Source organism: Pestalotiopsis fici (genome assembly GCF_000516985.1).
Source record: "Pestalotiopsis fici W106-1 unplaced genomic scaffold PFICI_Scf_2, whole genome shotgun sequence".
In the NCBI taxonomy this organism is placed as follows: Eukaryota; Fungi; Ascomycota; class Sordariomycetes; order Amphisphaeriales; family Sporocadaceae; genus Pestalotiopsis; species Pestalotiopsis fici.
Window position 1 is genome coordinate 4229402 of NW_006917092.1, and position 27263 is coordinate 4256664.

At 49.9% G+C, this 27263-nt stretch overlaps 11 protein-coding genes across 11 annotated transcripts; 3 read left to right on the top strand and 8 right to left on the bottom strand.

Annotated features, from left to right (window-relative positions):
• Positions 1 to 241: 241 nt before the first annotated feature.
• Positions 242 to 1098, bottom strand: PFICI_03459 (uncharacterized protein; the record flags this gene model as incomplete). Its single annotated transcript, XM_007832040.1, has 2 exons — positions 242 to 433; positions 502 to 1098. The coding sequence occupies 2 exons, from the start codon at positions 1096 to 1098 to the stop codon at positions 242 to 244; spliced, it is 789 nt and encodes a 262-aa protein (XP_007830231.1).
• A 1784-nt stretch (positions 1099 to 2882) lies between these two features.
• PFICI_03460 (uncharacterized protein) lies at positions 2883 to 4332 on the top strand (the record flags this gene model as incomplete). Its single annotated transcript, XM_007832041.1, has 6 exons — positions 2883 to 3032; positions 3103 to 3302; positions 3378 to 3544; positions 3600 to 3717; positions 3773 to 3840; positions 3917 to 4332. The coding sequence occupies 6 exons, from the start codon at positions 2883 to 2885 to the stop codon at positions 4330 to 4332; spliced, it is 1119 nt and encodes a 372-aa protein (XP_007830232.1).
• Positions 4333 to 4498: 166 nt separating this feature from the next.
• Positions 4499 to 6374, bottom strand: PFICI_03461 (uncharacterized protein; the record flags this gene model as incomplete). Its single annotated transcript, XM_007832042.1, has 3 exons — positions 4499 to 5313; positions 5379 to 6216; positions 6294 to 6374. 3 exons carry the CDS (start codon positions 6372 to 6374, stop codon positions 4499 to 4501), a joined length of 1734 nt encoding a protein of 577 aa, XP_007830233.1.
• A 1159-nt stretch (positions 6375 to 7533) lies between these two features.
• On the bottom strand, positions 7534 to 9035 carry PFICI_03462 (uncharacterized protein; the record flags this gene model as incomplete). The annotated part of the gene is made up of 2 exons (XM_007832043.1): positions 7534 to 8751; positions 8850 to 9035. 2 exons carry the CDS (start codon positions 9033 to 9035, stop codon positions 7534 to 7536), a joined length of 1404 nt encoding a protein of 467 aa, XP_007830234.1.
• Positions 9036 to 9651: 616 nt separating this feature from the next.
• On the bottom strand, positions 9652 to 12491 carry PFICI_03463 (uncharacterized protein; the record flags this gene model as incomplete). The annotated part of the gene is made up of 4 exons (XM_007832044.1): positions 9652 to 10291; positions 10354 to 10467; positions 10523 to 11156; positions 11225 to 12491. 4 exons carry the CDS (start codon positions 12489 to 12491, stop codon positions 9652 to 9654), a joined length of 2655 nt encoding a protein of 884 aa, XP_007830235.1.
• A 1366-nt stretch (positions 12492 to 13857) lies between these two features.
• Positions 13858 to 14758, top strand: PFICI_03464 (uncharacterized protein; the record flags this gene model as incomplete). Its single annotated transcript, XM_007832045.1, has 3 exons — positions 13858 to 13947; positions 14141 to 14269; positions 14435 to 14758. The coding sequence occupies 3 exons, from the start codon at positions 13858 to 13860 to the stop codon at positions 14756 to 14758; spliced, it is 543 nt and encodes a 180-aa protein (XP_007830236.1).
• Positions 14759 to 15413: 655 nt separating this feature from the next.
• On the bottom strand, positions 15414 to 15972 carry PFICI_03465 (uncharacterized protein; the record flags this gene model as incomplete). The annotated part of the gene is made up of 2 exons (XM_007832046.1): positions 15414 to 15727; positions 15831 to 15972. The coding sequence occupies 2 exons, from the start codon at positions 15970 to 15972 to the stop codon at positions 15414 to 15416; spliced, it is 456 nt and encodes a 151-aa protein (XP_007830237.1).
• Positions 15973 to 16601: 629 nt separating this feature from the next.
• PFICI_03466 (uncharacterized protein) lies at positions 16602 to 18203 on the bottom strand (the record flags this gene model as incomplete). The annotated part of the gene is made up of 7 exons (XM_007832047.1): positions 16602 to 17099; positions 17153 to 17316; positions 17377 to 17513; positions 17588 to 17796; positions 17861 to 17933; positions 18031 to 18074; positions 18180 to 18203. 7 exons carry the CDS (start codon positions 18201 to 18203, stop codon positions 16602 to 16604), a joined length of 1149 nt encoding a protein of 382 aa, XP_007830238.1.
• A 2734-nt stretch (positions 18204 to 20937) lies between these two features.
• Positions 20938 to 21141, bottom strand: PFICI_03467 (uncharacterized protein; the record flags this gene model as incomplete). Its single annotated transcript, XM_007832048.1, has 1 exon — positions 20938 to 21141. One exon carries the CDS (start codon positions 21139 to 21141, stop codon positions 20938 to 20940), a length of 204 nt encoding a protein of 67 aa, XP_007830239.1.
• A 1185-nt stretch (positions 21142 to 22326) lies between these two features.
• PFICI_03468 (uncharacterized protein) lies at positions 22327 to 23835 on the bottom strand (the record flags this gene model as incomplete). Its single annotated transcript, XM_007832049.1, has 2 exons — positions 22327 to 23310; positions 23377 to 23835. The coding sequence occupies 2 exons, from the start codon at positions 23833 to 23835 to the stop codon at positions 22327 to 22329; spliced, it is 1443 nt and encodes a 480-aa protein (XP_007830240.1).
• A 1748-nt stretch (positions 23836 to 25583) lies between these two features.
• On the top strand, positions 25584 to 26852 carry PFICI_03469 (uncharacterized protein; the record flags this gene model as incomplete). The annotated part of the gene is made up of 2 exons (XM_007832050.1): positions 25584 to 25749; positions 25813 to 26852. 2 exons carry the CDS (start codon positions 25584 to 25586, stop codon positions 26850 to 26852), a joined length of 1206 nt encoding a protein of 401 aa, XP_007830241.1.
• Between the last annotated feature and the right edge of the window lie 411 nt (positions 26853 to 27263).

The following is a 27263-nucleotide window of genomic DNA, read 5'->3' on the forward strand; positions in this document are numbered from 1 at the left end:
TTCAATGTTCAGGTCAATATGCCAAATCTTTCAATCAAGAGGCTTCTTCTGCCCATTACTCTCGGGCTTCTTGTCTTGTATTGACAATCTGAGGAGAAATCGGTTCATCATCAAAAGATATGGCTGCGTTGACCAACATTTTCTGACACATATACTACTTCATATACTCGGATCACTACGTGTGAAATAATAACACCATATTGATAAGCTGTGAAATCTTCCCAGTACGCAGGCCATCTATCTACATGGCCATGAAACCACCATCAATCGTGAGGCAAGAGCCTGTTACAAAGGACGATGCATCTGAGCATAGCCAAAGTGAGCCTTGTGCTATCTCGTGTGGTTGGCCAAACCGATGCAAGTGACTCGCAGTTTTTGCGAATTCTTCCTCGGTGGTCCCCATGGTCTCTAGGGCGGCAGCTGACATATCCGACTAAATACAAAAGAGCGTTTAGCAAGAAACATCACAAGAGCACAGCAATTTAACAGCAGTCAACTCACATAGATCGCGCCGGGAGCGATTGCGTTGATTCGAATGCCCTTTGGGCCCCCCTCGGATGAAGCGTGCTTGGTGAGCCCAATCAAGGCATGCTTTGTTGACGTGTATGCTGGCATTCTGGGTTGAGGTCTGAATGCATTGATGGAAGCGATATTGACAATTGACCCCTTGGTCCCTGCCTTGATCATTTCCCTCATTTCGTATTTGCAGCAAAGCGCCGTCCCCGTGAGATTAATGCCAACAAGCCGGCTCCAGTAGTCCTCATCGAGGTCAATGAGCGGCGTGCTGTCCGGCGTCAAGGCAGCGTTGTTGACCGCGCAGTCCAATGCGCCGTACTTGTCTACCGTCTGGGAGACGAGGCTTTGAACTTGCTCAGACTTTGAGATATCCGTCTGGATGAATGTCACGTCGCCGAACTTGGAAAGCTCCGCCGCTGCCGCTTCACCTTTGTCGGCCTGAACATCAGCAATCACGACCTTGGCTCCAGCCTTGAGGAATACCTGGGCGGTCGCTTTGCCCATACCCTGAGCGCCTCCAGTGATCAATGCTACTTTCCCCTGAAGAACAGGATAGACTGGAAACTCGGCGACTTTGGGCATTGTAGCAGATGTTGATCGGATGCAATACTGTGGAAAGGAAGGGGAATGGTGTGCAGTCTACTTCTTTTTCATCATAAGCAAAGAAAAAAAGTTCCGTGCAGAAGTTAGTTCCGTGCAGAAGTTGGATAATCAGACAAAAGAGATCCTTTCCTAATTTGAGAGAATCGCCAGGTCCCCTGGATCTAGAATATGCGTTGAGTATTCGTATACTAGATAAAGCTTGTCAAGGGAGCGGAGAAGCTTACGGCATATGGAGCTCGGCAGGGAGCCTGTTACCAACCGCCAAGGGCCATTTCAGAGCCAAGAGAGCTGATCTTCTCATCCTTGGATCGACAGGTGCGTATCAGATTCAAGCCAGCGGGGTTCCATATTCCCTTAGTATTGTGGTGTGTCATCCTAGGTATAGTTGGAGAATGCGACCATGGCCGATCTGGCGGTGCTTATAGTGGGGGGCCAGCTAGGGTCGAGGGTTCGTGTTTGTGTCATTTTGTTCTAGGCAATTGCGGAAAACGAAGAATCATGCTCATGGGTTAAAGGCTGTAATATTTGGGCAGCACCTTGAAATGTTTCAGGAAACCTCTCCCTGTCCAGAAACCATGGTGATCGTGGAGTATTTCCAAGGCCAAGAGCCAGTAACTAACGGCCTGGTTATGTAGGTACCTAGCGTAACGTTTTGCATGAGAAAGGCAATCAATTAGTACCACATCGAGACAATACTCCTTGGCGCTCATCCAGTCGTTCTTGGGATCGTAACGGTGATCACTGTTTCGTTTAGGCAAGTAAATCTCTTACCGCGCTTCAAGTCATCCTAGCAGACTACCTTTTGGACAACTCATTTGGTAGTCCTGCTGTAGACTCGACATAGCCCGAGGCTACCGTATAATATCAATTCTTCGGCGCTGCTGGTGAAATACAGATTCTATCGGTTGGCGTGTCCTTGACTCTTCGTGGCTTGGAAACTCGGAGGAGGACTAACCCCTCCGCCAATATACGGCTGCTTCCACGTGCACAATGCTCTATAGTCAGGATTGACCATGCCTTCTTTCTTTTTCCTTTCTTTTTCTGGCGATAATCCTGGAGCAAATTGTCAATGATTCCAAGACACAGCGCCATTTGCTCCGTAATCTTGTTCGGCAGCAAGAAACGTTTCGAAGCAAGCCATTATCTTGTCGATCACCCTCTTTATCACAAGTCACATTATCGCAGTTCCAGGACGTTTATATCCGTTGGGCTTACCTCTACTGGCCGTGGCTCGGATATGTCCCTTGCCGGATTGCCAGAAATCGACAAGGGTGAGCCTCCGCTAAGGATGGTGGGAAAGCGACATATCATTCATCAAGCATCAGAGCTATGCATAGTCATCCGCTTCGGTCTTACCGGTCGGGGAACAGATCCGTCCCAAGATGCGAGAAAACGATCAGTCATCAGGGGGGCGATCCAATTTGCCACGATAATGATTCTTTTTCTCTTTCACTCAAACACTGGTCGTTGGATATCTCATCAGTCGCAGCAAACGAAGTAAAGTGCATTACCATGACATGTCTCTTTAAACATATTGTGCATTTTCAGCTGCTCTGAGTATAGGCGACGACCACGAGAATGAACTGCTATTGGTTGTGAGGTCACATGTAGACAAGAGCTCATCAGAAGAATGCCGCAAAGATGCAATGATATAAAGAAGGCCAGGGAAACTTGAATAGTCCGGAACAAATTACAATCCTGCAATAAAATTACCCGTGCTATCTGGTCAGCTCGGACTCTTGATCGCATCACTTGTTCTCATCATGCCTCTGGGAGGTAAAGGACCGGCGACAATCGCCGTACTCTGCATTGAGACAGTTGTCTCCGGACTTTGTGTTGGTGGCCGTTATTTCATACGACGAATCCTCAAGAACAATCCTGGCAGCGACGATATCATTCTCTTGGCTTCGTGGGTGATTAGGATTACCTTTCTTTCCTTGAGTGTAAAGTCATGGACTGAAACCTGAAACCACAACTCTACAGGTCTTTATGGTGGCGTTCGCAGTTTTGTTCACCATTAGCTCCTTGTACGGATTCGGTCAGCATGTCGACGTTCTTGACCCGGAGGATATCAAGATGGCGACCTTGATCGAGCTTTGTGGCCAATTCGTGGTGTCTCTGGCAATGGGCCTCAGCAAGACAGGCGTTGCTTTGTTCTTGATGCGCATCATTACCAACAAATGGTAAGAGGCGCCAAAAAAATATCGAGGTTTTTGGTCGTGTCTTTATGAATATGCTGACACAAATGTTCGTGACAGGCAAATTGCTGTTCTCTGGGGATGGATTGTGGTCATGATGGCTCTCAGTATTCTGCTTGCCGTGTCGTGTTTTGCCCAATGTTTTCCAGTTCAAGGTCTGTGGGATGCAGAGGTCACGATACAAGCGTGTCCTCTCAACTTGACCAAGATTGCATTCGTCATGTGTTGTAAGTCATATGTTCACTCGTTGCATTCTATTATCAAGCTTCTCACTATAGCCAGCATTCTCGGCTGCCATGGACTTTTTCCTCGCCCTCTGTCCATATTATGCACTTAAAGATTTGAACATGAAACGGAAAGAAAAATGGACCATCATTATTTCCCTATCTCTTGGCATCTTGTAAGTTTTCATCAATTATTGTCAACTTGGCAGCGATTTGCTAAATATTGTCGAGTGCGGGAGCGTTTGGCATTGTTCGAACAGCAGGACTGGGCGTACTCTCCGAGACTACAGATTATCTTTGTAAGACGATTTCTCTATGTTCTTCTACCTTTGGAACATTGGTACTGACTCATGATGCTCGTATAAGATGCTACAGCCGATTCCGTCATGTATACCTCGACAGAGCTGACACTAACGCTTGTCTGTGTCTCACTCCCAATCTTCCGACCACTTGTACGACAACTTTCGAGTTACTACTCATACAATCGAAGTGATACAAAAGAACGATCCGGTAGCGGTTACAGAGGTTATCAGATCTCCAAGGAGCGGACGAGATCTGTCAAGCTTGGTTCGAGGCCTCCTGATTTGGAGCAAGGCTTGGACTCTCTGACCGCCGAAGGGCTGAGGAAAAGCAGCTGCAACAACGATGACGATAATGGTCATTACAATATCTGGAGAGAAGATAGTAGCAGCGCGAAGAGCATTCTTGATAAGAGACATGGAATCGTCCGCAGGCAAGAAGTCACCATCAGCTACGACCGCAATGACCACACCTTTAGTAGCATTAGGTAGATTGGTAGATAGTTCTATAACAGCCCAATAACTCGCCACCTTGGCTAGTATCATCTCTACAGTCATTTCCCAGCAAATCCAAGCTTCTCATGGATGAGTATACATGATGGAGTACGGGAGCGCATGATCGGTATCTTGGTCCAAGCCAACACCACCCATTCTTCTCTTATATCACAAACAGGTTCAATCCGACGAAAAGCAAAGCGGTCGCGTATACTGCGATGCCCGATGTCAGCAGACTTGCTCCTGCAGTTTGACTTGACTGATTCTGATTTGTGTTGTTTGTGGTGCTGGCAGCCGTACCATTACCGCCAGACGCACCGGTAGAGCCGCTCCCTGACTTACTGCTCGTGCTGCTGCCGGAACTACTGCTGGAGCCGCTGCTCGAACCGCTGCTCGAAGTGCTTCCCGAAGTGCTTCCCGACGAGGTACTGGTATCAGCACCTGTAGTGGTATCAGAAGTTCCCGAACCAGTCGTGACCTCGGGAGCAGCCTCGGTGGGGCTGACCAGCTTGGCCTGGCCACTGAAATTGCATGCCGACGTCGATTTGCCCTGATTAACGTAGTATTGGTTGAGAGCAAATGCCAATTGTTGCGTGGCATTGCACATGGTGTAGGCCCCATAGCTACCAGTCGTTGCGTCCGAAGTGATCTCGGTGCAAGCCGTGGCGTCCATGCCACAGACAGTGCCGAAGAGGGAGCCAATATCGTCAGTCGTGACCTTCTCGGACGGCACACAGGACAAAGATGCCACCATCTGGCTACAAACGGCCTCATCCGGGGTGGGCGGGAGAGCTTCGGCAGCTGCCCAGCCTCCATCGCCCGTTACCGCTGGGCAAGCACGGGGTTCGTTGGCAACGACGGCATTGGTTGAGTTCATCTTTGTAGACGTTTGTACGTCGCCGACGGCCTTGATCTGGTCAGCCAGCGCAGAAAAGTCTTTGCTGGTCTGAACGTTTGTGCCATCAACCGTGACAAGCCCTGCAGACTATGTTAGAGGCACGTGTGGCTTGTCTCAAGGGTGATCCCGTAGCTTGTGTACTTACCAAAGTCATTCTGTTCTTCAAAGTATTCGTACGCGATGCCGCCGCTCCAGACCTGGTTCATTTGAGTACCGTAAAGCACTCCGGTTTCCTGCCAGATTCGAGAAGCACCGCCACCGGGGTTGTTGCATCCGTACTCGCTGAAGAAAGCTGGTACCGAATAGTTCTCAAAAGCTTGAGTCCGTTCCTCATAACCACTGGCCTCAAACGTGTTCTCGCCACACCACTCATAGATGTTGTAGCCCCAGAAATCGACGGCATCTGACTGATTTCCACAGTTGAAGTAGTCGGCCAAGTTATCGCGAGTGTCGGCGTCATCGTTTGTCGCATAGCCGACTCCCATCCAATGATCAAAGCTTTGCGAGGTAATATAGGCTTTGCTGTCGCGCACGGCAGCCTTTACAAAAGCCGAGGCTTGCGTGTTGGTATTGTTGTTGGTGACTTCGTTTCCGGCAAAGAAGCCCAACGTGTTTGGAAACTTGGCCAGGTTGTCGATGACGCTCGTGTAACGTGCATAGAGATCTGTGTTCCATTGAGGCTCGTCGCGGTTGATGGAATTGCCCGGCTCCCCCAGGTCGGCAATTACGTAGATACCGGCTTCATCCAAGGCATTCATGCACTGGGTGTGATCCGCCGTGCTATCGATAGCATAGACTCTCACCAAGTTTGTGCCCAGCTGTTGGAGGTATGGGATGTCGCGGCTGCATCCGTCGAAATCACTGAGAGGGTCGGTGAAAGTCTTTCCATCCTCGACTTCTCCGCCCACGCCCACGCCTTGTTGGTAGGCGACACCTTTGATGAAGAATTGTGCGCCGGTTGCCGAGTTGAAAAAGTATTTACCCTGCTCGCCAAGGGGTTGGGTTAGTCCTGCTGAGTGGAGAGGGAGCATCGAACCAGCACCGACGATATATGACTGACCTTGGCTACAATGGGATCTACAGCAACTGCAGAATTGATAAGCAGAACGGCCGCGGCCGCGCCAACATGCCGAGAAATCATGATCGTATAGATTAAAATGGGCACCAGGCGAAGCACAGAGAAGGATAATGTGGGTGGTTTGCAAGAGATTGGTGTTGTGAATCAACACAACAGCACCAGAAGGAGAGATAGAGAGAGAGAAGGTCGGAGCACCGGCTCACGAATCAAAGGAGATATCGTCAATGGATCAAATAAAAGAGCGAGTGAAGAGCAAATTGTGATGAGAAGAAGGAGAGAATAGAAAGTCCCCTATTGCCTTTCCAGCCGAAAGAAACGAGTATACCTAGCCAAGAGAAAGCTTACTACCTACCTGCCGGGGCCTTTTCTAGATCAATTTGGGGGGAAAGAAAGGAAACGAATAAACATGATTTTCCTACGGAAGATCAAATCAAGCCACCTTCCACCTGCTTCTTCTCCTGCTCCTACTCCGCCCCTACCGACATAGGTACTGTGTAGAACGGGTACAATATCAGACTGCTGCGCCCCGGTTGATGCGACTCAGGATTGAGACGGTGGTAGCCTCCTGATACCACGGATCGCCGCGCGCCAGTTCAGATGAAACGCGACATGTTCGGGGGGGCTGCCAGAGGTGTGGAGGCAGCAGAAATCCTTTTTGCGGAAATACGTCTGCATGATTTGGTACAAGGACACCAGATCTGTGAGCAAATATTATGCAAATTTCCGATGAGTTAGTGAGTCAGTAAAGATTGGATAGAAGCTGCATCGAGAGAAGCCATCACAGACGGGGCTGACAGCGGTTGAATTGTACAAAAAAGAAGTGGTTTGTTTCATCCTAATTGAAAGGCCACTTTGATAGGTGCTAGTTTTGGCAGTTGAGAATCGGCCCGCACTAATAAACCCCCCATAGACTTAGGTGATTGAGCTTACCTTGAAATTCCAGGATTACAGGGGCCACCTCCCCCTCGGTCGAAGCAGTTAGTTTCCAGCGCCAGGGAGTTTAGATACTAAGTGAGTGGGCGGTCGGAACTTCATACATGTGAAACTCTTTCACATATTTCACACCAACTGATGGATCGATTAACATGTTATATTACTACCGTGGGTATCATTTGCAATCATTGCCCCATGCATTCCTACATAGGTAGAAATTAGTCAAGCAGGTAAGCACTCAGGCACGCTGGACGGCTGGCAAACAAGGTGGACACATTCATCATCACTCCTACCTCTTCTTGCTGTCTTTGCCGTTCTCGCACACTTTGTCAAACTGTCCATATTTTTTCAATCCTTCGAGCGCAAAGCTTTGGAACTCGAAAAGTTCGCAGCTTGCGCCCGGGCCGCTCTGGCATTGAGGAATCGGTCGAGGTGCGCTGTTTGCCAATACCCGAATGAACTCGGAGCCCCCAATCGCCCCAGACTCTGGCCCGCACGTCATCTTTTCAATGCCTATATGTCCCAGGAATGGAATGAGCTCAGCCATCTTCCAAGACCTGGGAAAGTTGATTCTGTCTAGCGGCATTGCCTCGTCAACCCCCGAAGACGAGTTAAAGATGCCGAGTGCCGTGGCGAGAAAGGGCGGCACCTCGCGATGGGTGAAAGAGACAAAGAACCGCTGGCTCTCGTCAGCCTTGCTCTTGCTCGACACCTTGTCATCGTCAACGTCGTGGAGCTGAGAGAAGAGCTCAGCCGTAACGTTAAGCCAGGGGAAGCCGAGGTAAGACGAGAGCGGATTTCCTGGTCCAACCATGTAATAGTATTTCACATCCCAGAGGTATTCATAGGCTAGCCAGTCCATGGGTGTGAATATGTTACACAGCTTGCTCAGTTGGCCCGTGATGGCGCTCTCATATCCGCAAAGCTGCTGCAGTCCTACAATCTGGTTCGGCTTGAGGCCAAACGCGGCGTGTGGTTGTAGGCGCGCAATGATACCACGGGTATATTGATGCATGAATATTTCTTGCTCCTTGTCACCCGCAGCCTTGGTGAAGGCATCGCATGACTTGTGGGGTATGACGGCGTGCTGCTCGCCATGCTTGTGGATTTTCTTCAACTCGACCTTTTGAGGAAAAGCCTTGATGAAGGCCTTTGCTGTATCTTGGGTCCGGGCTTTTCCATCACTAAAGACCTTGTTCGTCGTTGGCACCAGGTCAGGATACCGGCGGAGCAGGTGCTGGGCGACTTTGGTTGAATCGTCAGCGCCAGCAGGTGTCAGCTGCTCCATCTGGTTTTCGAGGTCAGTGTACGGCGACTTCCACTCGTTCAGCACCTCGAGCGGCCCCGTCCAGTTCTTGTCTGCCTTCTCCCATGCTGACAGGAAGGGTTCCATGAACTGCTCATAGTCATTGTCGTTGGCATAGATGGCAGCGTGACGAACGAGATAGCTGGCTGCTGTGACCTTGCAACCTAGCGGTGCCGAATGTTCGAGCCCGAATCCAACGGCCTGTGAGGGGTGGAACAAGCGTTAGCAAGCAAGCCGGGTGGGGGGAGGGGAAACATATTCTGCCATTGAATCCAATTCGCAGTTGGGCCTTTTCTTACATCAAAGTAGGGAGATAGTCCAGGTAGATGCAACAACGGGTCGAACGAATAGTTCTGACTGTGATCTTGTGTACCAAGAGCCGGAGTGGGTCCTACAAGAGGGATCTGAGGGATCTGGGCTGCCCATGACGATGATACTGCTACAGTCAGAAGCACCACCCCTGGTGCTGCAATCTTTGCCCACATTTTCTTCTTCCACAGTCACCTAGTAGTTGGGCTGCATAGAGGTATGTAGTAGATCTGCACAGATTTTGGAGAGGGATTTGTACACAAAAAATTATGAGAATTGAGAAATTAATGGCAATGTAACGCGCCCGTCTGGTTTGGTTCCTGGTTCCTGGAATTGGCAATGCCGTGTCAATGACGTGGGAGATGGCTGATAGCGCCCCGAGATAGCGCGGAAATAAGGTGTGCCTGGGCAGGTTGGGTCACCTACCACTGGCCAGTACCGTATCTGCTAGCCCTATTTTGTTCTGGGTAGCTGCAGGTACCAACCTCATGCAGCGTAAGGTTAAAATAGATCAATGACGACGTCATTAAAAGTCTCCAAGCTGGGCCTCTCGCTTGAATATCCGATACCGAACATGTATCTACACTCTCTCAACAATGATTTTAAAGCATTGCGATTGAGCTACCACGGAGAAGAAATCATGTGCAGGCTTCAGTAATTGTAAGTGAGAAGTAGTTGGAGATCATCAACCCAGTTCCAGTTTACTTCGATTCAAGGTAATGTTTGGAGGGTATATTGTTACGCTACTCGACTCAGCCCATCACCGGCCACACAATGCAGTTCAACCCATCCCTATGATCGAGTCAGAGTGACAGAAAGCGAACTTGTATCCAGAGGAATTTGCCAACCACCTCTGGCTGCTTCAGCCCCGGCAATTGTGTAGTTGGCCGTCCCCGCTGTTGTCTCGACCCAGACAATGGCATTCTCGGCTGCCGGGACGCCATCGAGTTGCGCCAGCGTGAGTGTCACTGAGCCCGACGACTCGTCAAAGCTGAATTGAGAAATGATGCCGGCATCAATGGTGACGAAAACATTCAGAGATCCGATAAAGACACGCCTCCTGACGGGGTCGCGTGTCTCGACTGTAATGGTTGTCCCGTCAGACTCGAGCAGCCCTCCGTAGGCGACTTGGCCTAGGTCCTCATCATCGACGACATAGGTTCCAGAGCCCAGCGCCAACGCGAGGAAATTTGGTCCGTAGTCTCCACTGTATCCATCCCATTCGAGCGTGTCTGGCCAGGAGTGGAAGGATGCTGCACCGAAACCGTCTTGATTGATGTTGGACAAGGGCCCATTGTTGCCGCCGTATCCCACACGAATCAGATAGTCGTCAGTGGGATCGCTGCGAAAGGCCGAGAGAAGGACCAGGGAATTCAGCCCCGATCCGTAGTGGTGAATCTGCCTCTCAATCCGTTGCAGTTTACCGCCGTAACTTGTTCGCATTAGTCAGCATTCACTACTTCTAATCATCAGTCAAGTAATACTAGCACTCACATATTGTCCCAGTATCGACGTGCATTCCCGTTCCATCCCCAATGGGGAACCGTTGGCATGAATCCCAGCACGCTATTGACCGTTTTGAGGGCAGAATCGGCGTATCCAAAGTATCTATCATCACGTCAGTGATGTGTAGGCGAGGTAGTCATGAGGGGAATGAACTTACTTGGTCCAGTAGTATACACCTTCCTGACCCGTCGAGTCCCACGCCATCTCGCTCCCGTAGGGGACCTCTTCGGAATTCCACCGAGAAGCTCGAGACTTCATCAGGCTCGTCAGAGTGTTTGCCTGACTAGTCCAATCCTCTCGGGCCAAATCATTCAGGAGTTCACCCCAAACCGTCTCCCCCATCAGACCTACCTGATTATAGCCAACGTCAGTCTGCATGCTTCGCACCACCGTGTTATACGACTGGTTCAGATACCAGGTATAGTCATGGCTGCTGAACAGATCAGGGTACGATCGAGCGGCGCGATACAGAGCCCAGTACGCAGCAGAGACATGGACGTAATCGTAAGCACGATCTATGCTGTAAGCAGCATCTCGGTTCCACGACCACCAATTGCCCCAGTCCAAACTTGAGCTGTAATCATAGTCGACGGATGATGGCTCGTAGTAGAATATGCTCTTTCGAACAGCATAGTCGCTCGTCTGGATCGTCTTCCAAAGAACCCCGTCGACAAACGTTTCAAGCTTGGCGATTTCGGATGCACTCGGTTGTATGGATTGCTTCATGGTGGCAGCCAGAAAGGATCCAGCACCGGCCTCGTCACTAAGCCCGGCAATCCAGACTCGAGGGTCTTGCGTGACAATCTATCAGGAACCCAATGTTAGTATATTGATATGCGTTGTCCACATTGGGGACAACTTGCCGCTTTCGCTTCATAATCATAAGTCATTACGGATGGAGCTCGGCCAAAAGGGTCAGATATGTCGGTAAACCATTGAGCCGTCGTCGAAAAGGTGCCGAGATCGCTGATTGCTTCTGTTCCAGACTTGACCAAGTAGTAATGGACAGTCTGAACAAGACCATCAGCATACGTGATTGTCAGTCGCGAACGACCCCATGTTGAGCTAGAAGGTGTAACGGAGTATAGTCCCTCGGACAGTTGAGTCAGCACCAGGGAACCAGCCGGTTCGGCTTCTATCGTCTGCAAACCAGAGCTGTGCTTCAAGAGTAGTTGCGCCGTCAAATCCGTAGGTAGGATATATCCTGGTACGCTTCTTGCGACTGGAGTTCCCGTGTTTTCCACAGTTTGGGCGATTCCTCTGGCTCCATCTTGGGCTACAGAAAAGCGTAGGCCAAACTGCAGCTCGGCGCCAGGTTCGAGGGTGGCGGACGATGCTGGGTTCCAGGGTTCGACTGCCGCCCACTCATTCTCGGCCCAAGCGGTCGAATAGACCTGCCACTCGTAGAAACCTTCGAATGTTTGACTGCCATAAGCTGTGTCGTCGAAGTAAGGCTCATTGAGATTGCGATACGCTTCCAAGGGAGTGTTCTGAAGCGGCGTAACCACTAGAGCTGCACCAGTGCCAGAGGTTGGCGTTACACGTATGTAACCAGCGTCGAGGCCAATGTAGGGATCAGACAGAGAGCATTCCGCCAACATGGTACTGGCGTCACGACCGGTGAATATGCTGTTGAACTCGGCCGGGAACCCAAGTCCGCCGAGCTCCAGAGACACGGAACCCGAGTTTTGCAGAGTGAACTGTAGGCCCAAGTCTCCGTCCACGTCGATCCATTGCCGAGTAATATTCAGTGGCCCTGTGGGCAGTGTCGGTGCCAATTGCGAAGTGACATTGGTGATGGCGGTGACGGGCTGCCGACTGGCGGCAGAATCTCCGTCCTGCCATGCGGCGCTGCTGCCTTGCTCACGATAGCGGTACGTGATATCACCCCAATGGTACTGTCCATTTGATGCCCTTCGGCTCAGGTAGTCAAAGGGGAGGAAATCAAAGTCGTCGTTGGCGGGAGTCAATGATACCAGAACCTGCGACTCAACCACTATTTTTGCATGAAGATTGGCCGTGTTGAAGGAGACATATCCACTATCTAGACCGAGGTCGTCTGCAAGGATGATGGGGGATATGATGCCAAGAAGGCATAGGGTTCCGAGGCGCACTTGCGATGGCATGACTGAACAACGTTGTCGCGCTCAAAACATAGACCAAGTCAAATGCACAAGGAGCAAGCCAAGTCAATCGGACAGGCAGGGCCAGATGCCACGCCCTGTGATTTAAATAGTAGTCCCATGCCGATCACTGTGCGTGTTATATATGTGTCGTGGCGGCGAGCATCAAGGCCAAATTGCTATTGGAGCGCGTAGTGCTACTTACGATAAGTGATTATGGCTCGAATTGGGGTAGCCCCAACTGAAGGCTGCGAGCAGTTCGTGTTTTGACTCCGAGTCTAATGCACATGTTGAAAGATCAGTGACGGAAAAATCCACAGTCCAATCAATGGGGTTGCAATTCCTGCGCTCAACGTTCCATTGCCCCAATAAAGATAAATACCAAGTAGTAATCTATGTAACAAGGCGAAGCGAAAAGCAACAACCTGCCGAACCAATTTGGGCCCGGGATAATTTATACACTGACTTGGAATACTCTAACCTAGCATAGTGAATCACCGGCCATGCATAAAATGAATTGGACAGTTGCAAGGCATCCGCCAATGCTCAACCTGAATTGTGATTCTGCGTGAAGCCATCATCAAGCCTCTAGATACTTGTGAGAAGACTAAAGCTCTCGGCCAGTCACAACGCCAAATGGAAAACTGGACAAGGTGACGGCGATCAAATCTGAGCACTTTCTTCCATCGTTATTCAGCCAGCATCTGCTCGCGAGACACAAGATGCCCACAGGCACATGCGTGGAATCATTGTTACCAGATACTCGGCTCGTCAAGTACATCGCAGATATTACTTAAGAGCTCCTTGCTACAAACATGTTGGCTATGATGCATCCCAATCGTTGGACATTGTACCAATTGCCCCCCTCCCCCCCCAAAAAAAAAAAGAAAAAGAAAAAGAAAATCATGGCATCGATTCCCTGGCCCGAGTTAATTTTCTCACGTGCGCGCGCGATAGAGTTGACGCAGTTTCCAGTAATGATATGAAACACTGAATGACAAACGGAGAATATCTGTGGACGATTTAAGAGCAATTTTGACAACAACAATGATGAAAAGAACGAATGAGCAGTGATTGTTTCGCCCACTCAATCACTCGCCGTTGTTGTGCGACTAGTTTTGGAAGAAAAACCAGCTGTTGTTGCCCAAAAAAGCGCGCCAACACTCACTTACTTCTCAACCACTACCTAGGTGATTCCCCATCCCAAACTCGCCTCTCAATTTCTTTGGACGTTGAAGCTTTCTTTCCTTCAATAATAAAAACAACCATCTTTAATCCATCATTCCTTCTCTGGGTCTCGATAGCATCCAACCCATCCAAGTCTTTTGAACCTTCAGCCTTTCCGATCAGCACCAGTCATCACGTCAATATGGCTGCCAAGAACGACAAGCCTTCTGTTCTCACTCCACGAGAGACTGAGATTCTGGTTGCTGCATTTGTTTCCCAGGAGGAGCACAAGGTATGTTTGGCTTTTCATCTGTCACAGCGTGGACCGAGAAGAAAGAGAGAACGCGCGGCTCGCGCAGGCTGTTGCTTGACGAGTCCTGCCAGTATCTGCTCAACCAGCGTTATCCTGGAGCGCCCATCACTGGTCTCTCAATGTCTATCCCAAAATTACAGTACAACTCTAACACTCTCTTCCTGTGCCACAGATGGACTTTGAGAAGTTCATCAAGTACAGCGGTTTCGCCAACGCCAACAGTGCCCGATCCAACTGGAACCCTCTCAAGAAGCGCATCCTCGAGATGGCTGGCGAGGATGGCCTCGACATTCCCGTTCAGGTGAGTAATCAAAAATTAATCTCGTTCTCTTCTTCTTCTCAAACGCAACGTCGTCTGATCACTACTCCGTCTGGTCGCTACTTCGTCTGTCGTCGCGTCCATTTCACCCATGGGATGTTCCCCAAGCCTGCGCATATCAAAATGTTTACTGACTGCCATCAACAGAGTGCCCGCAAGCGCAAGACAAAGGCTGATGAGGCCCCTGCTGCAACCTCCAAGAAGCCTCGTGCCACTAAGAAGGCCCAGGATGCTGAGGAGGACTCTGCCCTGAAGGGATCCGGCAATGAGGACGAGGAAGAGGCCGTCATTGCCTCTCCAGTCCCCGCTAAGAAGCGCCGTGCTCCCAAGAAGGCTCAGAACGATCAGGCCAAAGCTCCTACTGCGGCCAAGAAGCGCGCCGCCCCGAAGAAGGCCAAGGCCGTCGAGGAGGAAGTCGACCAAGAGGGAGAGGGAGATGGTGAGGAGGATGAGGCTGCCGAGTCCTTCTAAATCGACAATTTCTCCGCAGGGTGCACGAAAAGCCACAAGGGTTGTCGGTGCTCTCTGATCGTGCCTTTCAGCGATTGACTATGGATTTCATGCTCTCTCTATATCGGCATTTTGTGTCACTATGCCGCACTCTTTCTTGCTTGCACTTTGGAGATCTTTGCAAATTGCAAAGCAATTCATGGATTATGTTTGCATCCTTGTCACAGTGTTTGCAAACCCGCGGTCCAGACACAGTTTGAAGCATTACTAGGAACGTATCATCTATTTTCCCCAAACGAGGAAAGAGCAGTAATAAATAATGGGCTTCAACCTCAGATTGCCAAACCAAGTATCCTGATATTTTTTTAATCTCCTTATTATTATTGTCGTGTCTTTCGTCATGTTCAACATCGTGAGGTGCATTTGGCGAGTTCATTCAGAGAGAAAAAGTCTCGTAGTAGAACTTCATGCAACTCTTCACAGACAGATGAATCGAATCAGCAATTGAGGAAAGAGTTTGTCTCATTATTTTTTCGGTACTAATCTTTGTTTCCTCGTCTACTCAATCAACTTGCCCTACATTTTACGCACTCCCCCGATGGTTGTTTTCCGACATCGTGCTGGACCATGTCATAGGCATGATTCGAAACGTCGAGACTTTGATCTGAAGGTTATCCTATTTGCATGGGAACTGATGTCTGCAGACATTGTTCTTGGCTCCTGCCTTGTCGCTCAGATAATCGCCGATCAGCAGGCAGTCAAAGGCACCGTCGTAGCTGTAAGCACCGTACCGGAAGCTGATCGAGTTGTAGTCGCCATAGAAGTTGAGGCGCTTCACATCCGTCGTCCAGCGTAGAGCGCTGTCAATGGAAAAGGGTACGATCCCAGTCAGAGCCTCGAAGGTGGGCTCCCGTCTCTCTCGGCTGCCAATAAGCTTGCAAGTGTTGTCATAGATTTGCGCAATTCTCCACCAGGATTTCTGCTGGCCGTCTAACTCGTAGTGTCAGTCATACATTTGGGCCAAGAAAAAAAAAACCATCAACCAAATCTTGGATACAGAAGGAGGAGGAAGGATGGGGCGGGGAGACGTTACAGGTTTTTGCACTGCCAATGTCTCCAATAAACGTCAAGGTACAATTCTCAGGCACAGTCTTGACACAGAGAGAGCCATCGGGTGCTGGGACTGCCAGGACATTCGGGACGAGCAGCAATGCCGTGATCAATTTCCAGGCCATCTTAAATATTGTGGCTTTTGGTTTGGTTCGAATAGAGTTGCAATGACAACAGCGTATAAGTCCCTTTTCGATGAATTTGATGAGCCAGGGAAGAATCTTAAGATCAAGCTCCCGCAAAGCCTCGACTTTTCTACGAGCAGAGACAAAGGTATCTATATCTGGTCCCCTTGAAAGAGGTATCAATATCAGAATCGGACACTTCTCTTTGTCAATGTCTGGCTGCTCGTCAGAGCGTTCTCCTGAAAGACAAAGATTGCGACATTCTTTCTGCGAATCAAGACATCACTTGAGCGTAGCACCCATGTAGCGATAGTTAATCCATTGTTCCTGCGTCGAATAAGTGGCGTTTGGAGGGAAATGAAAATAAGAAACTGCCTCACATGTCGAGAGCAGTCTGATGGCGACGAATATGGCGGGCGATGTTGTAGCATAACGGCTGCCTCCCCACACTGCCTTTTGTTTAATAGTGTGACATAGTCTGATTAAATTCGGTCGTTTATATATCAGATATTCTGTAAATGGGGGCAGCGTCGCGTGGTGGTATTGGTTTCTTTTTTTCTTTGACAAAAAGGATTAAATTGTGCTGATTAGCTTTTCTACTTTATTTTCTTTTTCTTTCTCCTTCACACTCAAGGCCTCGGACGACCTGACACTACTCCGACCTCCGACTCATGTGATGATGTGTCAGAGTCGGAAGCACCACCGGGATAGACGCCCGGTGATACTGCATTTGTTGTTTCCAAGGCTCCCTTTTCTACATCGTGGGTGCTGACGTGTACCTCTGTCTGCTGGTATATCTTCAGCTGTGTGCCGAAAGCATCGTTGATCTGCTCCTGGCTGTTGCAAGAGCCAAGCTCGATACCAGGGTTACCTCTGGTAATTGTCGTGAGATGATTCGTCCCCCTTCCGTAGCCTGATCGGAACCGAGATTGCGCTTCGCTAGTGCGGGCACCTGATGACTTGCCATTAAAGGACTTGAGGTTGAAGGTATTCTGTAGTAGAGTCCATGTAAATGGCAAATTGGCCGTGATGATAGCCGTCGACGACTCGCGGATGTACCAAAAGGTCCACTGGTCGCCAAAAGGCTGGTTGAAGCTGTAATACTTGTTCAGAATGGCAGAGAGAATCTAACATCGTGTCAGTTGAATAGTAAGGGGATTCCGAAAGAGGTTGAACGTACTGTGAAAACGCCCAATGCAAAAACACCGACAAGGATGGCCTTCCTCTTCACTGGAAGCTTAACTGCGAGGAAGACCGGCATCGGAATGCAGATAATCATGACGTCGGATGTGATATTCAACACAGCATTGGTGATCAAATGGTTTGTGGCGGCCGAGCATTGAACTAGAGGATGTCTCAGTTAGTATACAGACGAGGCCATCGCCAACTGTGCACTAGACTTACTGTTGTCCGTTGGAACTGCCCAGTATTCTGTAAAAGGCCGACACCAAACTGCCAAGTAGAGAACCTCCATCAACACGAACCCAAAAGCAACATAAGCTGCTACGAACTTGACGGCAATGTTTTGTTTCAAACTCATGCTGCCAAAAGACGTCCGTCAACAATGTACTCTAACATGGACTGATGCGGCGGCAGCCAAGGTCATTGAACTTACGTCAATCGTGCATACATGATCAAGAGACAGCACTTGACCAGCCACACGGTAACAATCTGCATCTGCTCCACGACTAGAACCAATTTCGAGCCATATGTACGCTCGGAAATATCCTGAGGTGTGAGGTCTGCTGGATGAGCAGGGTCGATCAGATTCGTATTAGTCTTGGCCAAGATGTTCATGCACACGATGAGTACAGTATCGGTAACCTAAGTGGTGTTGCGTGTTAGCGATCCCATCACTAGATACGACCAAGGCAAGTGTTTCTCATACCATAGCCACGAGCATAAGGATATCATCGGCCTGGACCTTTTTAAAGGATCCATGAAGGAGCCTTCGGGATATCCTAAACACAATAAGAGTTAGTTCTTTATGCCTCATCACTGTACTGGGAAATGGCTCAATAGCCACACTAGCCAGTCCATGAGGAGATGTTTTCTTACGTTCTTGCAATCACGACTACCCATGATATCGCGTACCAAGTCCACTGGAGCAACGTGTGTTAGCAAGTACTGTTTTGAGTAGTATTCTCCAAATAAGGTTGTCCATGTCATAGCACCATCAGGTAAGAAGTGACAAATGAGTTACTTACAGACTCCGCTGCTAAGGCTGACATGGCTGCTGCGTGTCCGGGACACTGGATTCAACGGCTGCCTCAGCAAGATGGCAACTTGTGTTGCAGACAACAAGAGAGGAAAGCAGAGCAAAAGAGGAAAGAGAGAAAAAAAAAGTTTCAAGTCTCCATGAAGGCGCATAAGTACAATTGGTTTATCGAGACAGGGCAGACAAGCGGAGCATGGTGGACCGCTCGATGATCTCTCCTATTCCAGTATTCTGGGGTCGCAACTCATAAGGTTTGACGACAAGTGTGCCACCGACACGGCGTCGTGGACTGACATGCACCAGGGTCTCTCTGCCATGCATGCATGCATATCGTTAAGCCTCCCGATCCCAACTCCTGGTAAGTAGATCTGCCAAGAGAGGTCTAGGAGTTGTGCTGGCAATAGGCTCGGCCTTACTTTCCTCTTTTCCCCCGGTCAAAGGCTGAGGCACCCGGGCCGCGATTCGGTTAGTATACCACCCCCATATACCCAGGCCAGACCTGCTTCGGCTGCGGGACAAGTCAGGGGTGGGGTGGCCCAAGGCTTGTGTATAGCCATGTTCAATGTCTTGCTACTCATGTATATATTTCTCTCTCGTACATCTTAGTTAGGACATTTACTGAAGGCCAGTGCAATGAGTTTAATGTAGTACAAAGCCATAATAATGTAGTGCGTCATGGATGCAAAGCCTCTCCCTCTCTGCTCTGATTTAACCACATTACACTAGCAGTTGCGGGCTTAATTGTTCTTCCGTTTTGGCGACGATCACCGTTGAGAACTGCCATCATCGGTTATCGGGAACTGGTCCAAGTTGTCAGCTAACCAAAATGGCGACCGTCTCGAAGTCGCTCGCTCGCTGGTATTGGCGCAATCACGGAAAACCTTCCCCCCACTGATCCCGCCATACACCATACTATGTAGGATATCCGAAAGTCAGCCGCCGTTGTGGAGCTTTTTTTTTTCCTGGCCTGCAAACCTTCGTAAGTAACCTATTTGCATGCGTAGTGATCCGTAGTCTGCGCGCCGGCGCAAACTCCAAGTAGCCATTGATATCTTTGGGCCTGGAAATCGACCAGGGCAAATGACTCGTGCCGGGATCCTTGATTTGCCAAGTTGCCCAACGATTGGCCTTTGCCACTGGCCAAACCAGCACACGCTTAGTGTTGAGCGATGTTTTCAGAGACGGAGAGAAGAACGCGTGGTGCAGAGACGTGGATATTCCGCTTCGATCGATCGTGTATACCATTTATCCCGTTGTGGCTCTTCCCGGTACAGTTTGGCGCAGTATCGTTAGTCGCAGCACCGTCAAACAACTACGTATACAGCCTGCAACCACTTGCCCACACCAGACAAGCAGATAGACCTACTAACTTGTAGGGGGGCCACGCCAAAGCGACGCGTTCCTGTCGGAAAGCCACCCGGAAACCTTGCGTCAGTAGGTCGATACGTAGCACTTTTGGAGTAGGCTCATTACGGGGAAGCTATGTACAGATGAAAATGCCCTTCCTGCAAGCGATTATTAGGGGTTGAGCCGTCTCATTTTGTTTTGCACTCACCACCGCGTTACTACTCCCTCGAAAAGATGACCCTTCAGGGTCAGGGCCCGAGCCTAGGTAGGTCTCCCATGTACAGAAAGAAGGAATTAAACCGATACTCTAGTCTTTCGGGTGTGCCTGTCTCTAGAGATTGTGCGGCCGAAATTGTTCGTGTCTGGCGAGGTCAATATAACTTTCCGGGGCTGCCCGGCGTTGTCGGAATCGCTCTTGTTTGCTCCACCTGCCAGAAGGATCTCTTGAGAGATCAAGTCCTATATACTTGCAACAGAGTCACAAATGGTCCGTTGCATCACCTTGTCCACTCTACACAGTGGATTCTCATGGAGTTGCTAGGAGCAAAGATCGCCATTGTTTGAATATCCTACGGGTGGTGGCATGCAGGGCTCGACTCGGTCGACAACATTCGGGCACCGCCTGGAAGGGCAGAAAACGTGGTCTGATGCTTGTCATAATTCTAATAAATCCTTGCCGCTCGGTTGGGTGATCCCGGATCTTCAGCGATATCCTTCAGTTTTGGAATGTTCCGTCCCTGTTCACAGTCGATTCCCGAGATCGATAACAATGCCGCGGGCAGCCACAAGACCAGTAGCAGCCATGCTAGCAGGTCTAGACACGGGGCGCCGAAACTCTATACTTGGACTATCCGCACCACCATTAAGCAGCAGCGCACACCGAGGACATTGGACAACTTACTCGAGAGGGTTCATTATAAATCACACGACTCGACAAGATGATTTTAGAGAATGAAATCAATATTGTCTATCTCTGTTTATCTAGGAAAATCCCAAACACAAGCGCAAGCGTGTGGCTCTATGCCAGCTCCGGAAAGCCTATGCAGATACCCATGCAGACCAGCCAGGTATTGTAGGTAGAATGGTGGCTTGTAGGATTGGCGCTACAAGTCAGCCTCATTAGACTAATCTCTGAGCGGCCAGGGTTCTCCGGTCATGGTGTGGTAGCCCATGGATGTCGATAAACGTGGGCATCGATATGATTCACCACGCGGGGATTTTATTGCCAATCCTGTGTGCTCCTCGGACTGATAACATCACATGAATTTTGCCGCTAGGATAGTTATATCAGCACAGCTCGGGACAGGAAGGAGCCACATGTGCAGGGAACAGCTTACCAGCTGGGCCCAATTTCATGTCTGTTTCCGCCAAATACTTCGTCTCTTCCAGGTCCCTGAGAATTAATCCCTGCGAGGTGCCATGGGCGGAGGAGCCTCTTCGCGCAGGTTTGAAAGCTGGATGTCAAAGCAAACATCACCGGACACTGAGGTCTGAATGAGACCCGTGGCCTCGAATCGGAATACCTCGGTCCATTTTGGATCGTTGCGAGAAGGCACATTCGGGTCACTCAGCGTTGTGTTTGCTTGCAAAGCTCCTGAGGACATGCATCCATTCAAATTCAGGGTAGGTTCTTGTACATTGGTCCAGACGCTATGGATCCATGGCGGGGGCTGAGGAAAGACGCTCGACAAGACGCTGATGATTTCTATTAAACGTCAGTATTTGTATGCGATATATAGAGAGGTCTCGGGCAGCAGACCACCATTTGGTACGAGGGCGGCCCTCTCAGAACTGTAGATAGAATCAGCACGTGTCAAAACCAGTATACATGGCATTTGAGAGGAAACACACGTCCGACGACTACTCATTGGGTGTTTTACACTCTGATTTGCCCCGAGTGGACGTTTGGAAAGAAGCGGGTTTGCAGTCACAGCGACCCCAGAAACCAACAATACCAGGAGGTTGGCGTAAGCTACCATGGTGGCGATGCAACTGTCGTTGTCGTTGGTGGATGGAATAATTATTTTTGATACGGGATGTTGATAATCGTGAAGGATCTGAGACGGGGGGGAAGAAAGCAGCGTGTTTCTAACAGTGGGCACCGAGAGGTGTCAAAACACAGTAACAATAATCAAGAGCGATAGTTGATGATGACGATGATGAAGAAGAGGAGGAAGAATGGGAACAAAGGGACCATCGAATACAAAACAACGATGCACATCAATCCGCTGCTACAGTCAGTGATGTCATTGGGATTGGTCACGAAGAAGGGACGGTCCGTGGCAGACACTTGTGCGTGTTAGACAATCTACGCAAAGAAGGAACCCCTCATCCAGTGTTCCTCTCTGTTTCATACTGCTCATTCACTCATCAGACGACAGAATCTCCTCCCCCATTGTCCCTTCTCTCGTCTAGATTTAGTCGATAGAGTGACGACTTCCACTAACATCTCTCATACCCAGACGCCACGATCCTAGCTCTACAAACAGCTGAGACGTCCTCTGATGCGTCACCCGTCTGGACCCTGGGTTGAGTGCTGGGACGACTGTTCACTAGAACCGAGTAACTCTCAAATGGACGTCAATGCCTATATGCACCAAGCGACTGGCGGCTGGGAAGGCCAGTGGCGAACAGCAGCAAGCGACATGGCAGCTGTCGTATTCGTCTTCGCACTTGAGATCGAGTCTGGAAGAAGTATTGCCAATAGGACGCGTTTAAGTATGGGTAGGTTTCGGTCAAATGCCTAAGGCGGGATTCAACTCGACACACACATCAGCCAATGTGTTCTTTCAACGTCTTAGCAGCATCTTTGGCTTTCCGCCAATAACAAGGTATGAAAGCACGGCTGCAATTGCCGATACTGCCGCGAACACGGCATTTGCATTCCCGTAGCCGATTGAATCCTTGAGTGCACCGCCGACGATTGGCCCCAACGTGAGTCCCGCGCAGAAGAACATGGAGCTGAACCCGTACAGCTGCGCATAAGGGCCATTGGCGCCAAAGAACTCTGGATTTGCCTTGTCGTACTTCTGAACCACCTCGCTGGCCTCGACAAAGCTGGGCGAACCTATGACTGCCAGGCCAACACCGTTCAATGCCAACATTGCACAGTAGATGATAATGTTGGTCCTGCCGCTCTCCAGGCCCTCTGTCGGGAGGCGCAACAAGACGAGCATAGGAACGAGCCAGGCGAATCCAAAGACTGCGGCAGGTTTCGTGCCATACTTGTCCACTGCCCATCCGGCGATAGGGCCCAGAACCAGATAAGGAATGTCGAGCGCAATGAATAGCAGGCCTGCTTTCAGCGAGTTGAAGCCGAATAGTGTTTGCGCCTCGGTAGGGACCGTTGCATCAAAGACAGCAAGTAATGTTGCTTGGACCAAGGACAGTACCAACGCCATGACCAGCCGGGGGTTACGCAGGCAATAGAGAATGGGAATGGATCGCACCAACTCGCTCGGTTCGTGCTTGATCTTGTAAGCTTCGTCCACCTTGCCAGGAAGCAGTGCATCTTGTTCGCCTGGGCCTATGTCATCGTCGCCATTCGTGCCATGCCCGTGGTCATGCTCGCGGGCATTGACTGCGCCGTTTGCAAGAAGTGAGTTGTCGTACTTTGCTGCCGTCTTTTTCTCAATGAGAAACAACCTCATTACAAAGTCAATGCCGATGATACCGACAGCGAGCCCAAACACGCCACCATAACCTGTCTTGTCGTACAAGACGCCGCCGAGGACGGGAGCCACCAGCTCACCAACGGAAATGGTCGAGAATATCTGTCATGGGAGTGTGAGTGAGTCTTTTCTCTTCTCTTGTTGAAACATGAATCTTTATAGGCTTACCACGCCCATGGTCTTGCCGAGGTTTTCCGTGCCCACAGTGTCAAGCACCATGGCGAGACCAATAGTCCAGACCACCGTGGCACTCATACCTTGCAGTGCCCTCGCAAGAATCAGTACGGCAATGCTCCGTCCTAGAGCAAGCATGACTGTGCCGGCGAGCAAGGCCACGAGCCCGCACAGAAACGGCAGCTGTCTCGACGGGGCGCGATCGGCAATCCAGCCGACGGGGACGGAACACAGGAGCTGCACTCCAGCGTACACGGCTAGCAGTCCGGAAACATAGGATTGAATCTCATTTTCCGGTATAGAGAGACGATCGGAAAGCATAAAGGGGAGCACCGGCACGACAAGGCCGTAGAGGAAAAGATCTGTAAAGAGGCCGAGTGCAACAGTGGAAATGATGAAGACGGTACTGGAGCGCCAGCGAAGGCCTCGGGGCCGGCTCCCATCGCCTGCCATTATGATAGCTACTAGGTTTACCTATCCTTGGGGGCTGCAATCTGTCAGACGGTCGGGCAATTGAGAAATGATTTCATCAAGTTATACTAAATTGTAACAAGACATTGATCTGGGACAAGTGTGACTTCTTAACACTCTGCTGATGACATTGCAAAGAATATAGAAGTTTACTAGTTGCTTGTGCAATTGTTCCAAACTTGTGGAAGCTGTGTTGCGCGCTTGCTCGTCAATGACCTCATAATCATCATCATCATCAGCCACAACAGGTGGAGCCACAAGTTACCTAACCTTAGGTACCTAACCTACTAGGTTAGGTAGTTACTCCTACTAGTATATGACTTGTGTGTTAGAATGCAACAACTTATATACATACTATTTGAGTAGTCCATAACTCAAGATACTTTACATACGGGTCGCCGTATTGGATTTAATTCTTTTCAACATCTAATTGATTACACGCAGGAAAAGTTTGTATTATTCAACTAAGTCTCGTTTCATGTACAAAGTAGGACATACCCGGGTAGGTACATATCTACTACCTACCTATGTACAGATTATGCTGCATTCGGGGAACACTCAGTATCACGCACACAACTAGAAATGTGAGTGACAGGCATAGCCTTTGACCCTGCGCCACTTATTCAGACGCACGATTGATATTTCGATCTGAGATTTGCCAGCAAAGACCAAGGTGATGATTGCTCAACTCGGAGATTGATCAGACCCCCTCGTTTGATTTTGCATTGCCGTACTTTCTTTTCTCTTCGAGTAATTGCAAAACTAGCCAACGCCAACCTATTTGGGATCCAAGAATCTACGGGCTAAGATTCACTCCGAATGCTAGTCGGGAGCAGAGAATGAAGACTAGAAGACCCTGGGGGAAAGGAACAGGGGTGAGACGAAAAGAAGAAGAAAAACAAGCCTATAGGCAAATCAGCAAAACTACCTTGGCGCTCAACCATCGCTCCAGGCCGTGCATGTCATTTATGCGGTTGACTTTTTAGTCGCGGTCGACATCCTATCTGAAATCAATGTGATTGGAGACTGGGGCTACGCCCCGAATGCCTTGGCGGTGGTTGATCGGTGAGTCAATTGCCGGCGTCAGCTTATTCACAAGCATTGCGCATTTAAAGATGAATAGGATACACTCTGCATAAAAATTTTTTAACTGTCAAGATATTGAATATCTCAAGAAAACAAACGTGGGAAGAAAACAACGAGGCGAAATTAAGGTCCCGGTCACTACTGGTATCTGTGCACCGAACTCGTTGTCTTGATGCAGCGCCGCCAACGGTTGATATAACTTCAGGTAGCACCAATCTAAAACAGCTGAGATGACCCTTGCAGCTGATATGCATGCTTACGGAAAATCAGGACCGGGCCATGAAAGATCACCAGGGGGCTCGCAGACCCGTAGCCTATGAGATCTCACAGCGGGTACTTTTACCGGCGATGCTGCCTTTCTACATGGTGAGATTGAGCGGAATCCAGCCAATCTGTACAACGAACGGGCGCGCGTATATGCTGTTGGCCGTTGCTGATGGGTTCCCTGCGGATCAGAGGGAGCGAAAAGAGGGGGAGAAAGCGAAAGTGAAAGAGAGATAGAGAGAGCGAGCCTCGACCTTCTTGTTTGGACGGCCGGACTACAATTTTATTTTCTTTACCGAACGGTGGGAACTGGAAGAAGGAGATGTCGATTGCTATACACTTAGATCTCCACTCTTCGATTCAATATCATAACTTCTGCCATGGATCCAAACGTGTCAAATGGCACTTGCTACTTTACCCAGAACACGGAGACTAAAGGCAGCTTCATCCCTTGCGGCAATGTCGCACTGGGTCATTGGCCTTGCTGTCATACCGGCGACTTTTGCCTGAGCTTTGACAAGGCCAATGCATGCTACGATCCGGAAAGTATGTTGACCCCGCCGGCCGACCGTCTTTGGTGTCTTGAACATTACTGATATGGTAGCAAAGCCGGCAACACGTATCTGGCCGGATGTACAGATGCCGGGTTCAACGATCCGGCGTGTCCCTGGAAGTCGCCACAGTTCAATCAACAGGAGTGGGTAGCTATACATCAATGCCAGATAGGCACGGGAAGCAATGACACGAAATGGGGCGGGTGCGAGACATCTGAAAACTCCACAGAGCTCGAGAGGCTGCCGAACCAGAGTTGTGACCCCTACTGCAGCACAATTCTGTTCGAGGGCAATACTGCGTTGCCAGCATATGCCAGTCTGCCAAACAGTACCGGCTCATCGATCGCATGGACCAGCGGATTCGAGCCTACCGCCGTGTATAACCCTACAACCATAGCAACCGAGGTGTCAGGCACGCAAGTGACAATCACATCTATTCAGACGCGGCCGTTGGCGACATCTCCAACGGGAACAGCCACTCAGTCGACACCAACCAGTACGACGGTACCGCCGACTGCTGCCAGTTCCGAAGGACTCTCGACCGGAGCCAAGGCAGGAATCGGTGTCGGCGCTGCCGGAGCTGCACTTCTCTTTGTTGCGACCATGTTACTTTTTCTCCTCTTTCGACGGCGGAAGAGACAGGCCAAGGCCAACCAAGATGAGAATCTGGCCATGCAGCACCAGCCCGATCTATCCAACCGACAGTATGCCTATCCATCATATCAAGCGGGCGAGACAACACAACTATCGCCCAAGCCTTGGCCCCAGGAGTTGGCGGCAGGGGCTCGTAATGACTTCAAATCAGAGCTTCCAGCTAATGAAGGCCCAGTGACGTGCGAACTGGCGGCCGACCATTCGACGACACCTCACGAGCATCTATTTGTTCAGCAGCAGCAGCAGCAGCAGCAGCAGCATGGTTCTCATTACACCCAGGCTCCCTCTCCAAATTCGCCTTATTCTACTTTAGGTTCCTCGGGCACTGATCAAGTGTCGTATTATTCCGGGACGACAGCAGGTTACGATGGCAATCGCTACGGTAACGCACCCGAGACGGCAAGATACAATGCTTCATTCCAAAACTTTAGACAATATTGATGAGCCAGTCTCTCAACTCGGGCCTGGAAGAGCAGTTGTTCGAGGGGGGGTTGTTTTAGTGTCAGCTTGTCGCCTATTAATTAGCACAAGGGAAAAAGAAGTTGATATGAACTCGATTCCTGATACAAATAATTAATCCCATAAAATTAGGTACCTACATAGATAGCAGGCTATATGCGACTACACCTTGTCCATAAATTCTAATGATATTTGTTTTTGGTGCAATCTCGTCTGGTATCACGCCAACCCGACGACGGATTACGTGCGATGAGGGCCCCGCTATGCTGCTGGTGCTCAGGACCTTCGGATGCGGATAGATAGTACCTCTACCTCCTAGGCGGCGGCGGCGTCGGCCGGGATCCAAGCAGGTATAAGACGCCGGCGTCTTGCTGTGGGCATTTGATGCATTCA